The sequence below is a fragment of the Chiloscyllium plagiosum genome, chromosome 15 (assembly GCF_004010195.1).
Source record: "Chiloscyllium plagiosum isolate BGI_BamShark_2017 chromosome 15, ASM401019v2, whole genome shotgun sequence".
Classification (NCBI taxonomy): domain Eukaryota; kingdom Metazoa; phylum Chordata; class Chondrichthyes; order Orectolobiformes; family Hemiscylliidae; genus Chiloscyllium; species Chiloscyllium plagiosum.
Genome location: NC_057724.1, coordinates 28,357,751 through 28,370,463, shown reverse-complemented (window position 1 = coordinate 28,370,463; position 12,713 = coordinate 28,357,751). Strand labels below are relative to the sequence as shown.

The 12,713-nt window shown below is 39.8% G+C and overlaps 1 protein-coding gene across 10 annotated transcripts in view; it reads left to right on the top strand.

The window, feature by feature from the left end:
• Positions 1 to 12,713, top strand: part of phka1a (phosphorylase kinase, alpha 1a (muscle)) — a 111,713-nt gene that overhangs the window by 92,452 nt on the left and 6,548 nt on the right. For 7 of the 10 annotated variants that reach the window (XM_043704548.1, XM_043704554.1, XM_043704556.1 and 4 more), the window contains 3 exons: positions 2,527 to 2,633; positions 8,171 to 8,212; positions 9,701 to 9,748. In XM_043704548.1, the coding sequence (XP_043560483.1) occupies positions 2,527 to 2,633; positions 8,171 to 8,212; positions 9,701 to 9,748 (197 nt within the window). The remainder of the gene's footprint in view (positions 1 to 2,526; positions 2,634 to 8,170; positions 8,213 to 9,700; positions 9,749 to 12,713) is intronic. The other 3 variants (XM_043704553.1, XM_043704552.1, XM_043704551.1) reach the window with 1 other exon arrangement.

The window sequence follows — 12,713 nt, the reverse complement described above, 5'->3', positions numbered from 1 at the left end:
CTAGTGGTCGCAGTAGTCTGGCTGTCAGTTTAGAAATGTTTTTGATGTATGGTAGTGTGGCTAGTCCTTTGGGTTGTGGCATGTCCTCATCCGTTGTCTTTCCCTTAGGCATCTGTTGATGAAATTGCAGGGGGTATCAGTTTTTGGCGAATACATTGTATAGATGTACTTCTTCCTCTTTTTGCAGTTCTGGTGTACTGCAGTGTGTTGTGGCCCTTTTGAATAGTGTCTTGATGCAACTTCTTTTGTGTGTGTTGGGGTGGTAGCGGCAGATACAAATCACTATAAATGCCGGAGGAAACATCACAGAAGCGCTTCACAGGAGTCTCCCAAGAACTGAGGATGTCACCTAGACAGGGGACGAAACGTCTGCAACACAAATTCCCAGCTCAGCGAACAGAACCACAACAATAGAACAGAAGTTTATTAACCAAACAAAATGAAGATAAAATAGAATAAACCAAACTCTTTACGTAAAATACATATTTGGAGATTTGTAAATGCATAGTAGAAATCACATCTCATAAATTAACTTGGAGGCAATGGCTAGTAGTATCATTACTGGACTATTAATTCCGAGATCCAAGAAATGTTCTGGGAATCCAAGTTCAAATTCTGCCATGGCAGATGGTGAAATTTGAATTCAATAAAAATCTGCTATTAAAATGACCACAAAATCATTATTGTTTGTCATGCATGTTCTTCATGGAAGGTAAATGCCAGAATTAGCTGGTTTAGCCTGCGTGTGACTCCAGACCCACAGCAATGTCATTGACTCTTAACTGTCATCTGGACAATTTGGGTTGGGCAATAACTGCTAGTCTAGCCAGTGACACCTACAATCCTGTGAATTAATAAAAAATATTCCAAAACACTCCTTTACAGATCCTAAAACACACCTTAACATTACCCAAAAGAATGCCCGTATTGTACCCACACCAAAGAAAAGCTTATTATGACAACTTGATGGGTTTAAATTAACTATGACCTTAAGTTTACAGACTAGAAGATCTGTTTTGCTGGAGCTTTTTGGCATTTGTGTATAAGCGTTCTCTGCATTCTTCAGGTTTTATGAATTAGATTAGATTAGATTACTTACAATGTGAAAACAGGCCCTTCGGCCCAACAAGTCCACACCGAAGAGCAACCCACCCAGACCCATTCCCCTACATTTATCCAAACATTCTGGTCTGGGAATATTACCAAATTTCTTCCTCTAAGGAAATCAATTTTTGCTGTCGTCTCTTAGGAGAGCTGTTTATTACGTCCATTTTCATCCAAGGACTTGTGAACTGCCCTAAATGGAAAATCAAAAACGTTTTTTCCTCTAAGTTATGAGCATTTTCCTGTAGTTTAAAATATTCCATAATGTTCTAAGAGAAACCTGATACACAAATTTTTTGTACCTTGTTTGGCTGTGAACCATCCTAATGTGCGTACAAAACTCATTGGCTCTGAAAGTTAACTATTTCAAAATAACCTAAAGAAATAACCGAGGCTACATAAATGCCGACAAGTTGATCTTCAGACACACAAAAACCGATATATGATTAATCCATAAATCCAAACTTAAATGAGGTTAAAATATGTATAAATCTTAGTTTACACCATAACACAAAGATTGTTGGTGTTTATAAGCTAGCAGGAACCATTAAGGACACTCAACTACTTCATCCTTGTATACAGTTATGAAGTGAAGAAAAGAATCAAGAAAATGAAAACAATTGGAAGTTGGAGAGGCCAGGTAGCTGGACAAACTAGGTTATATTTAGGGGTGGACTGGAAATGTTTTGTTCATTTTTTTGCTTTGGAGGAATAAATACTGCTGTGCAACTAATATTGAAGTTTAAAGGGGTGGCAGGATGGCTCAGTGGTTAGCACTGCTGCCTCACAGCGCCAGGCACCCGGGTTCAATTCCAACTTCAGGTTACTCTTTGGAAAGTGGGTGTGGACTTGTTGGGATTCTATTCTATTAATTTCCAGTGGTAGGATTGTATTTTGGTAATATTGCCTTGGCATTATTTGAAGAATTATTAACCAATTTAAAATAAACAATTAAATGTCTATATTAGTGCATTAATAACTGCAGGTCAATTTAAACTATTTGTCATTTTGTTTTGAGGAGCAACTTCATGCATCAAATCATACTCTACTATTCAGCAGTCTATCATCTTATGTTGGTTGAAATGTCTTAAGAATGAAATCCATGTATGTGAATAAGTTTTTCTTTTGTTTATATTTCACCTTCGTGCCTCAGTGGGACGTTTTTAAATTCATTGAAGGGATCTAGGTGTCAGTGGCAAGGCCACCATTTATTGCCCTGGAAAAGATGTAAATGAACTGTTTTCTTGAACCTCTGCAGTTCTGGGTTTAGGGATACCTACACAATATTTTAAAAGCCCTGTCTTATTTCCTGTAACTCAGTTTGAAGTTGGGTTCCAACCTATTTTCAGATGCAACCATTATCCAATAAGTATAATTTATTTGTCTTTTTTAACTGTGACCATTTTATTTGTCTACCTATAGTTGATCATTCTACTTGGAAACATGTTTCAATTCATGATGTCGATCATACAGGGGCGACAAAAAGTGAGAGAGCTGGAATTAGCCAGTTGAAGGTTGAAATGAAGCAGGTGAGCAGCTCATTTCTCTGATGTACGTCTTGCATATATGTATGCATAAGCATTTCTAAATGCTGTTAAAAGATAAAAGTGATTGCCCATTGTCAAATAGATAAGATTCAGCCTTGGTGTGGTTAATTTGCCATTTGCAAATGGGGTGCACTGCATTGGCACTTGTAGGCACAAAAGTTTATACATTCACAAGGGTGCTTGGTGTAGTTTCTGTTCCTATCACCTGTTGGAAAATGCAAGGACTTGATAATTTCTTTTTGCCAGTTATCACTGAAGAATGGTGTTCTAGTGACAAAACCTTTGGCGTCATCCTTAGCATAAATGATTTGTCCAGATTTTGTGCTAACAGCCAATAGGATGTCCTGTTTGTTGCGAAGAAATCGAGCTGCATCATACAACATCCACTGGTGTGGAGTTAAACGTGGCATCTGAAAATTTCTTTCCTTGTTGCTGTGGTCTGCTACAAACTTCACCTGAGCCAATATTTTGCAGAGAGACTCAGCATTAAAATGCATACCCACTAAATATCCAGTGAAGTTGCCAGAAAAAAAAAGTTGCTTGAAGAAGAAAAAACAAAGATTTATTACTGCATAATGTTGACCAATGTTAATTTCCTGTATGATAGTGAATTATATTTTAAAAATTGTTAACCTCACTTACCCATTTGTGATGAACAAAAAACAAAGCCTGAGCCGATCCAAATGTACTGTCTAAACCTGTTGGTCAATTCCTAAGCATCTGTATCTGTCTGCTCCCCACCTATTTGTGGGCGGCACGGTGGCACAGTGGTTAGCACTGCTGCCTCGCAGCGCCAGAGACCCGGGTTCAATTCCCGACTCAGGCGACTGACTGTGTGGAGTTTGCACGTTCTCCCCGTGTCTGCGTGGGTTTCCTCCGGGTGCTCCGGTTTCCTCCCACAGTCCAAAGATGTGCAAGTCAGGTGAATTGGCCATGCTAAATTGCCCGTAGTGTTAGGTAATGGGGTAAATGTAGGGGTATGGGTGGGTTGCGCTTCGGCGGGTCGGTGTGGACTTGTTGGGCCGAAGGGCCTGTTTCCATACTGTAATGTAATCTAATCTAATCTACTCATGCATTTGTCCAGACGCATCTTAAATAAATCTGCTATGCCTGCCTCTACCACCTCTGCTGGCAATGCATTCCAAACGCCCACCACCCTCTGTGTGAAGTACTTGCCACGTGTATCCCCCTTAAACTTTCCACCTCTCACCTTGAAAGCATGACCTCTCGTTATTGAATTCTTTACCCTGGGAAAAAGCTTGTCTCTATCCACTCTGTCTATACACTTCATGATTTTGTAAACCTCAATCAGGTCCCCTTCAATCTCCTTTTTTCTAATGAAAATAAACCCAACCTACTCAACCTTTCTTTATAGCCAGCACCTTCCATTCCAGGCAACATCCTCGCAAACTTTCTCTGCACCCTCTCCAAAGCGTCCACATCCTTTTGGTAATATGGCGACCAGAACTGTACACAGTATTCGAAATGCGGCCGAACCAATGTCTTGTACAATTTTAACATGATTTGCCAGCTCTTATACTCAATACCCCATTCAATGAAGGCAAGCATACTATATGCCTTCTTGACCACTCTATCCACCTGTGCAGCAACCTTCAGGGTACAATGGACCTGTACTCCCAGATCTCTCTGCCCATCAACTTTTCCCAAGGCTCTTCCGTTCATTATATAATTCACTCCAGAATTAGCCTTGCCTAAATGCATCACCTCACATTTGTCTGGATTGAAAACCATCTGCCACTTTTCCATCCAACTCTCTAGTCTACCTATATCTTCCTGTATTCTCTGACAGTCCCTGATGCTTTCTGCTACTCCACCAATCTTCGTGTCATCTGCAAACTTGCTGATCATACCAACAGTGCCCTCTTCCAGATCATTTATGTATATTGCAAACAACAGTGGCCACAACACTGACCCCTGTGGAACACCACTGGTCACCTTTCTCCATTTCGAGAAACTCCCTTCAACTAATACTCTGTCTCCTGTTGCTCAACCAGTTCTTTACCACCTAGCTAGAACACCTTGCACACCATGTGACTTCACTTTCTCCATTAGTCTGCCCTGGGGAACCTTCTCAAATGCCTTACTAAAGTCCATGTATATGACATCAACAGCCCTTCCTTCATCTATCAACTTGGTCACTTCCGCAAAGAACTCTATTAAGTTGGTAAGGCATGATCTCCCCCACACAAAACCATGTTGTCTATCACTGATAAGCCCATTTCTTTCTAAATATAAATAGATCCTATCCCTCAGTACCTTCTCCAGCAACTTTCCCACCACTGGCATCAAGCTCACTGGTCTGTAGTTACCCAGAATATCCCTACCACCCTTCTTGTACAGGGGGACAACATGAGCAACCCTCCAGTCCTCCGGCATCTCATCTGTATTTAAGGTGACTGCTGAGATAGGACTGAAAACTGAGTATTGAGTGATTGTGGTCGGCAGGATTGGTTTGGCTTGTGTGGAAAGGTGGACAGTATGGTGCATTTAGGATATGGCTACCAGGTGAGCCATTAGAATGCCATCTTAAAGAGCATTATGTTTTACTGTTGGCTTAATGTTCGTTAATATTCTTTCTCATCCTCTGAAGAGGTATTGAGCTATGTGCCTTTAACTTCTGAAAGAATACTTACTATTTACCTGCAGTTGGCAGGTCACAGATATTTCACACAGGTGACCAATAACTGCTGTTTTTTAAGAGCAGACAGCTGTGTAGACTTTGTTACAGGAAGGCCAGTCGAATGAGGAACCTCTGATACTTCTACACTATGTTGTGTAGAATACAGCAGCCCTCGTTCTTGGGAGCATGGCTGGTGTATATCGAAGGACGTCTCCAGATTTGCCAAGCACAGCTTCCGCATTCTAATTATTTGTTTGTTATTTAATATACTTGTTAACTAGGTTTAATTATTAAAACCAATAGCTTCTGTGCCTTACTGTTTAGATGCATAACTGTCATCACCCATCTTTCAAGTAGATGGTCCTCGTTTTCAAGTAACTAGCCAGTTAGTGCATTCTGAGTATGAAAAGGTCATGGAGGGTTGGATTGGAAAAACATGTCCTCCCTGGAAATCTTGGACCAACATTTTATTTTTCGTGCTTTCAAACATGACAGGGTCATGACCTTGTAACTTGATTTTTGGTGTGTGCACTCAATGTTGCCTTTCAGCCATGGGAATGAGTAAGACCCTCGAACCAAAGCATTGCTCATTCTGGCTGGCATCATCACTGTGTTACGACACAGTGTAAACCTCTCTGCTAATTTAAACCAGCCACACAGAAAAGATTCACTCTGTGCTGTAATCTGTTCAAATTCAAGAGGCAAAGAGCTATCCCAGAGATCTCAATTTAAAGTAAAAATTAACAGCTTTGTTCTTAAGACAACATTAAAACCAGCAACTATTTACTTCTTTCTCTTAAACCTATCTTTTACCTCCCACTCTACAATACTAGTCTGATTTTTTTTTAAAAATCCCTATTAAGATTTACAAAAAAAAAGCTTCAAAACCAGTCAGCTTCACTGATTCTCCTTTATAGATTTTCCTCTGTAGATTCTCTCCAGGTTGTCCTCAATGTTCTACTGCTCAAACTCCCCACAGACAAGTACCTTTCAGAGAGCTCTTCAACTAGCAGTCTGCATTTGTTGGTCTTTGGCATTTCTCCTGCTAACCGTTCAAAATGTCTGGTTTTATACCCAAAAACATCTGCTTGTTTTATTGGTTTTAATATTATCAAAATACTAAATTCAAATTTGATTGGATTTTGGTAGTTGGGGCATAACTTAAACTGATTGACCAAATTTGAATTTTTCTTTGTTTCATGGCAACCAGTTGCTGCTATTTGTTTCGACCAAGTGTTACATTGTCAGCTTGCTCAAACTCTGTACTTTGTCAGACCTTGCTAGCTTTCCAACTGTTAAAAATATAGCACACCTCCATAACAATTGTGAAAGTGTTTGTAATTAATTGCCCTGGCAAACATGATATTTATCACCTGTGTGATGCATTTGTGCATGGCTGACTGAGAATTCCTGTATGTCTGTTGCACGTCCCTCGAAGGAGCCTGGAAGAAATGTTGTACAGATCATTCCGCTGTAACGTGCATTTCGTTAATGCAAATTTGCTGTAATGCATTTGAAAAACTGGGGACACTTTCTAAAGCGCAAACTTTTAAAATGCGTGTTGGTTATAAAGTAATTACATTGTCAACACTTTAAGCGCTGTTTCTAAAGTGCGATTTTTCTATAATGCATGATTGCACAGGAATGCAACCATTGCGTTACAGAAGAACTACCTGTATATGACAGATATAAAGTGGAAATGGACAAACCTCCAACTTAGTGAAAGTGACAGGCATGTGTTGAAAATCCACTCAGGCAATAGATATTGCCTTCACAGGAATGAAAGTTAGTTCTCCAGTATTATGGGCAAAATACTTTCACTTAGGCATGGAGGGAAGGTGTGAGATTTCATTACTTATAGGGATTTCTTGTCTGTCATTTGTTCAGCCCCTTTGTTTGCTGCTGTGCTGTTCCTAGAATTCAATGACTAGTTGCAGCAAGCTTGCGAAATCCATTCAATTACTGTTATATTTGAAAATCCTAATTTTTAAAAAACTGTTAACCACTTTCTAACATGTTTAATTTGGCAACCTGCCTTTCCCAAGTGGTTTTCTTGCATATAACTGAATATGATGCAGTTAAATTTAAAAATTCCAATTGTTTTCCAATGTAGTACCAATGTGTGTCTTTAATCAACTAATTGTCTCCCATAACCTCCCACTCTTTGAAGTTGAAGTTTCACCCAGCTCCCAGGTTTCCCGTAAATGACACAATGCTGAAATGAATTTCTAATTACTGTAAGTTGGTCCACTGAAGCTGTGTAAAGTGTTTGAACAGCTGGGAAGCATGATGAGTGATGAGTGCTGTCTAATTTAAAATCTGAGTCACAATCTCTGATAGTGATAGATGAAGGTGGGGAATTACTGTAAAATCACTCATAGCGATCATTCAGTTATTGGTTCTATGTTATTAAAGCACAATTAGTATTTTTGTCCAAAAGGTCTCTGCAATATCCTGATAGAACTTGTTTTGCTTTGGCAGCACAGTTTTGGTTATTGATTATGACTGACTTTAATTTCACTTCCCTCTACCACACTCAGTATTTGATTTCAACAGAGAAGAGACTGCCTGCAGTTTACCACAAGTATTTTCAACCAGAGAAGATTCGAGGTTATACACATGAAAATGACAGTGATTTATATAACAGGATGTTAACATTATGTGCTATATCCTTATTTATGTGAGGAAAGAGATTAAAATATCATGCATGGATGTGGGAAACACATAATATGTACGTGTTTTGGCAGTCTGACAGCTGTGGAGTCGAGATAGCAATGATGCTGCCATTTTATAAAATCATATTGCACCATGACAGTGTCTCAATCACTGTGTAGATTTCTTGTGACTAAATATCTGGTATTTTTTTCCCTGTTTGTAGATGGATTCACGTAGATTTTCTGCTGGTGTAACGAATAAGGAGGTGACATGTTTGTAGCTGGAACTATAGCTTCCACAACTTTAATTTCTTTTTTTAATCTGCCTCAACATCTAACTACTTCTCCACAAAGCATTAAACACTGTGCATTGCTTTGAAGATGCAACTTAACCATCAGTTCAAAGTTTTTAATTAAAACAATAGTGCATCACAGACAGTGTTCTCTGTTACAAGACATGTAATTGTTGCATGCAATGATTTGGTTGCACTTTTATCTGATTGCACGCATTCCATGTTTTAATCTTTCTCCCTCCTATTTAACTTAATTTTTCACCATTCTCCCTCAGTATCACCAACTTATTCATCAGAGAGCAACAAAATAACTTCCCTTCACGCTTTCCCATTCATTCTTAAACTCTTTCATTATCTTGGAAGCACTTGGAAAACAGTGGCAGGATTGGATAGAGTCAAAAACAAAAACAGAAATTGCTGGAAAAGCTCAGCAGGTCTGGCAGTATCTTAGCAGAGAAATCTAATTTGTCTGAAGTGACTAATTTTGGTTCGAAAGGGAGGCTTGTGAAGTAGGATGGCCGATAGCAGTAAACATGTAAGAATCGTTCTCTCTCTCTGCAGTTGAAACTAGATAGGTTATGAGTCTCTCTCACACCTTCCTGGAATGCTTGGAACCCCTCAAGAATCAGCATCTGACAATAGGTTTTAAGAGGCCTTTGAGGGTGCTTAATTAGTTATGTAATACTTTCAGAAAGGTAGCCCTATTACTGCACTTCCTTCCAATCTTGCCTTTTTGAAAGTAGTCCAGAAGCAGGATGGTGCTGGCAAATAACACTTTGGTCAGTGGTGCATATTTCCACATGCTCCTGTCTCACTGCTCGTCCCCATCGTGTCCAAAAACCCTAGCCCACTGTCATTTATTTTATTGTTATTTTGTGCATAAATGTTGGTGACTATATTTACCTACATTACAGTGATGTCTATACTTCAGAAATTCACTGTTAGTTGTGAAGTGTTTTGGAATACCCTGACAATGCAAAAGATACCATATGAATGTAAGCTAATTGTTTTCCTTTTTTTTGGTAAGCACAATAAATTATTCTATCAGAACCTTTGAGCATAACTTGACCCTTTGATTAAGTTGTTGCCATGCAGAGAGAAAAAGGAGTTGAAGTCTGAAACAAAATAGGAAATAATAAATATGCAGTAAAGATTGTTCAGCATATAAAGAAAATTGAATCAGTGTTTCAAGTGAGGCCTGATATAATCCTAACAGAAACCTAATCATTTGCAGGTTTACAGGTATTTCTGTCCTAATGACATTTTTAACCATGGATTTTAATTTTGCTTTTTGCATGAAGTCACAAAAATGAACTGACCACTTTTCTCATAATTTTCATACCTTCAATATTTGAAGTCACTAACTTTCAATTTGCTTTGACAGGCCAGAAAACAGCAAAATTATTTTATATATTCTGGTATGTTCTTTAACCTAACATTTTTTGTTTCCCATCCTTGTAGACGGGATCCCAGATGACATCTGAAATTATGCCTGGTGAAATGCAAGAGGTAACAACTATTAATATTAGTAATATTGTATAACATTTATTAATTCGTTTGGTAATTAAGTTGTTACTCAGTTGCGTCTTCTCAATCTGTCAGAATCATTGTGCATCAACTGCATTATACATCGAGTTGATATCTGCATGCCTTACCTCAAATCAAAAAAATGTATTAAATAGCATTGTCAGACCCGAGGTAGAAATACGCTCTGACAACTGAGCATGGTCTGCTGCTTGTAAGAATGCTTCTGCAAAATAATTTTACATGATTTCTGTGATATAATGAGATTCATATAAATAATGATGATGTAACTAAGTCAGACATAAGTAAGACAGAAGACAGCAGTCTAAAATGAGCATGTGAAGAGAGACGCTACAGACACTACATTCAAATATAAATAACTACTGTAACCAACATGGAGATTGCACGTGCACACACACCTTTTTTGTGGGCATCAACAATTGTAAAGGTAGTGCCTATATTTAATCTTCTCAGCTCCCAGATGCTGCTTCCTGTTATTTTTGTGGGAACTGGAACCTTTCTTTTTGATTGTCAGAAAGAGAATTCTCAATTTGTGGTCATGATTGCATTCTTAGTTTCAGATTTCTGATCTTCTGAAGTGAGAGAGCTTCTTGAAATAGCAACTTGTTTGTATTTTTTTATCTGCTGAGTTCAATGTGACCAGGCTTGATGCAAGTAGGTGATAGTTTCATCTTCAAAATGATTCTCATGAAGATATAGATCTGATAGGAAATGAAAACTTTTCATGCCTCTGGGGAGAACTGGTTTTGTTTCATTTTTGGGGAAGTTGTTACTTTCAGCTCAGGGTGTCTGTTTTCTCATCCACATTAGCTTCATGAAACTTGGCCAACCTCTATGTGGCTGGGCGATACCTGTGGCCATCTTAAATCAGTATTATAAATGCTGACATTTTTCACAGACTTGTTCCTTCCAAACCCTAAACCTAACCCTAACCCTTGCAGGGATGTTCTATGGCAAGGGAGTTTTGAAGGAAGTGCTTTTTTAATGTTCTTTTTGACCTATACCAGCTATTTAGCAGAATAGGAGTTCTTTTTACTGGGAAAAGGGATTATGAAAGTACAAAAAACAGACTGCTAGAAAGTTGTGATGTGGAGGTGCCAATGTTGGACTGGGATGGACAAAGTTAAAAATCACACAACATCAGGTTATAGTCCAACAGGTTTATTTGCAAGTACTACCTTTCAGACTGCTGCTCCTTCATCAGGTAGATTAGATTACTTACAGTGTGGAAACAGGCCCTTCGGCCCAACAAGTCCACACCGACCCGCCGAAGCGCAACCCACCCATACCCCTACATTTACCCCTTATTACCTATCACTAAGGGGAATTTAGCATGGCCAATTCACCTAACCTGCACATCTTTGGACTGTGGGAGGAAACCGGAGCACCCGGAGGAAACCCACGCAGACACGGGGAGAACGTGCAAACTCCACACAGTCAGTCGCCTGAGTCGGGAATTGAACCCGGGTCTCTGGCGCTGTGAGGCAGCAGTGCTAACCACTGTGCCACCGTGCCGCCCACAAGGTAACTAGTGGGGCAGGATCATAAGATACAGAATTTATAGCAAAAGATCTCAGTGTCATGCATTTAGAATGATATATTGAACAAACCTAGATCACTGTTAAGTCTTTCATTTTTTGGAATGGGTTGTGGTTTCGGTTCATTAATGTGTAAATCCCAGAACTTCTTTTAGGTCGCATTCTTGAGATACTTAAAGTTTTATTGAAAAGAGGGTGACATCTCAGCTCAGACAATGTATTAAAGGTGTGAGGTTAGAGTCTGTCTGATACCAACCTTGAGTCAGAATGGTTCTACTTCCAAAGTAGGAATTTATAAAATGTTATATGGATTGACTGCCTGCAGGTTGTGTGCTTTTTGAGCAAAAGTAGAATGTATCTGCAAATGCAAATTCACCCTATAGACGAGTGTGTGTGTGTGTGTAAGTGTGTGACAGAGTAGTGTGTTTGTGTGCTTGGTAGAGTGTGTGTGTGTGTGAGTGTAGTGGAGTATAAGCCTGTGAGAGGGTGTGTGTGTGTGGGTATGAGTGCAGGGAGTATAGGTGTGTGTCTGAAAGAGAGCGTGTGTGTGGTTTGCATAAGTGTGTGAATATGTAAGAGAATGTGTGTATGTGAGAGAGTGAGTGTGTATAGTGTAGTGGGGTCACCTGCAGTGTGACATGAGCCCAAGGTCCCAGTTGAGGCCGTCCTCATGGGTATCGAACTTGGCTATCAGCTTCTGCTCGTCCATTCTGTGTTGTTGCATATCCCCTTGGAGGATGGTCACCCGAAGATCCGAAGCTGAATGTCCCTGACTGCTGAAGGGAGGGAATACCTCTGCCTGGCGATTATTGCACGGTGTCCATTCATCTGTTGTCATAGCGTTTGTTTGGTCTCACCAGTGCACCATGCCTTGGGGCATTCTTGCCTGCGGCATATGAGAAAGACAACGTTGGCCGAGTCACAGGAGTACCTGCCGTGTACATGGTGGGTGCTGTCTCCACGTGTAATGGTGGTATCCATGTTGACACTCTGACACATCTTGCAATGGTTGCCTTGACAGGGTTGTACAGTGTGGTCGATATTGTCCTGAAGGCTGATCAGTTTGCTGTAAACAACAGTATGTTTAAGGTTTGGCGGTTGTTTAAATGTGAGAAGCGGAGGTGTAGGAGAGGTCTTGGCAAGGTGCTCATCCTCATCAATAATGTGTTGCAGGCTGCAACGAATATGGCATAGTTTCTCCACTCTCGGAAAGTATTGGACAATAAAGGGTTTTCTCTCTCTCTCTCTCTCACTCTCACTCTCTCTCTCTCTCTCACTCTCACTCTCACTCTCACTCTCTCACTCTCTCACTCTCTCACTCTCACACTCTCACACTCTCACACTCTCACACTCTCACTCTCTCACTCTCTCACTCTCTCACTCTCTCACTC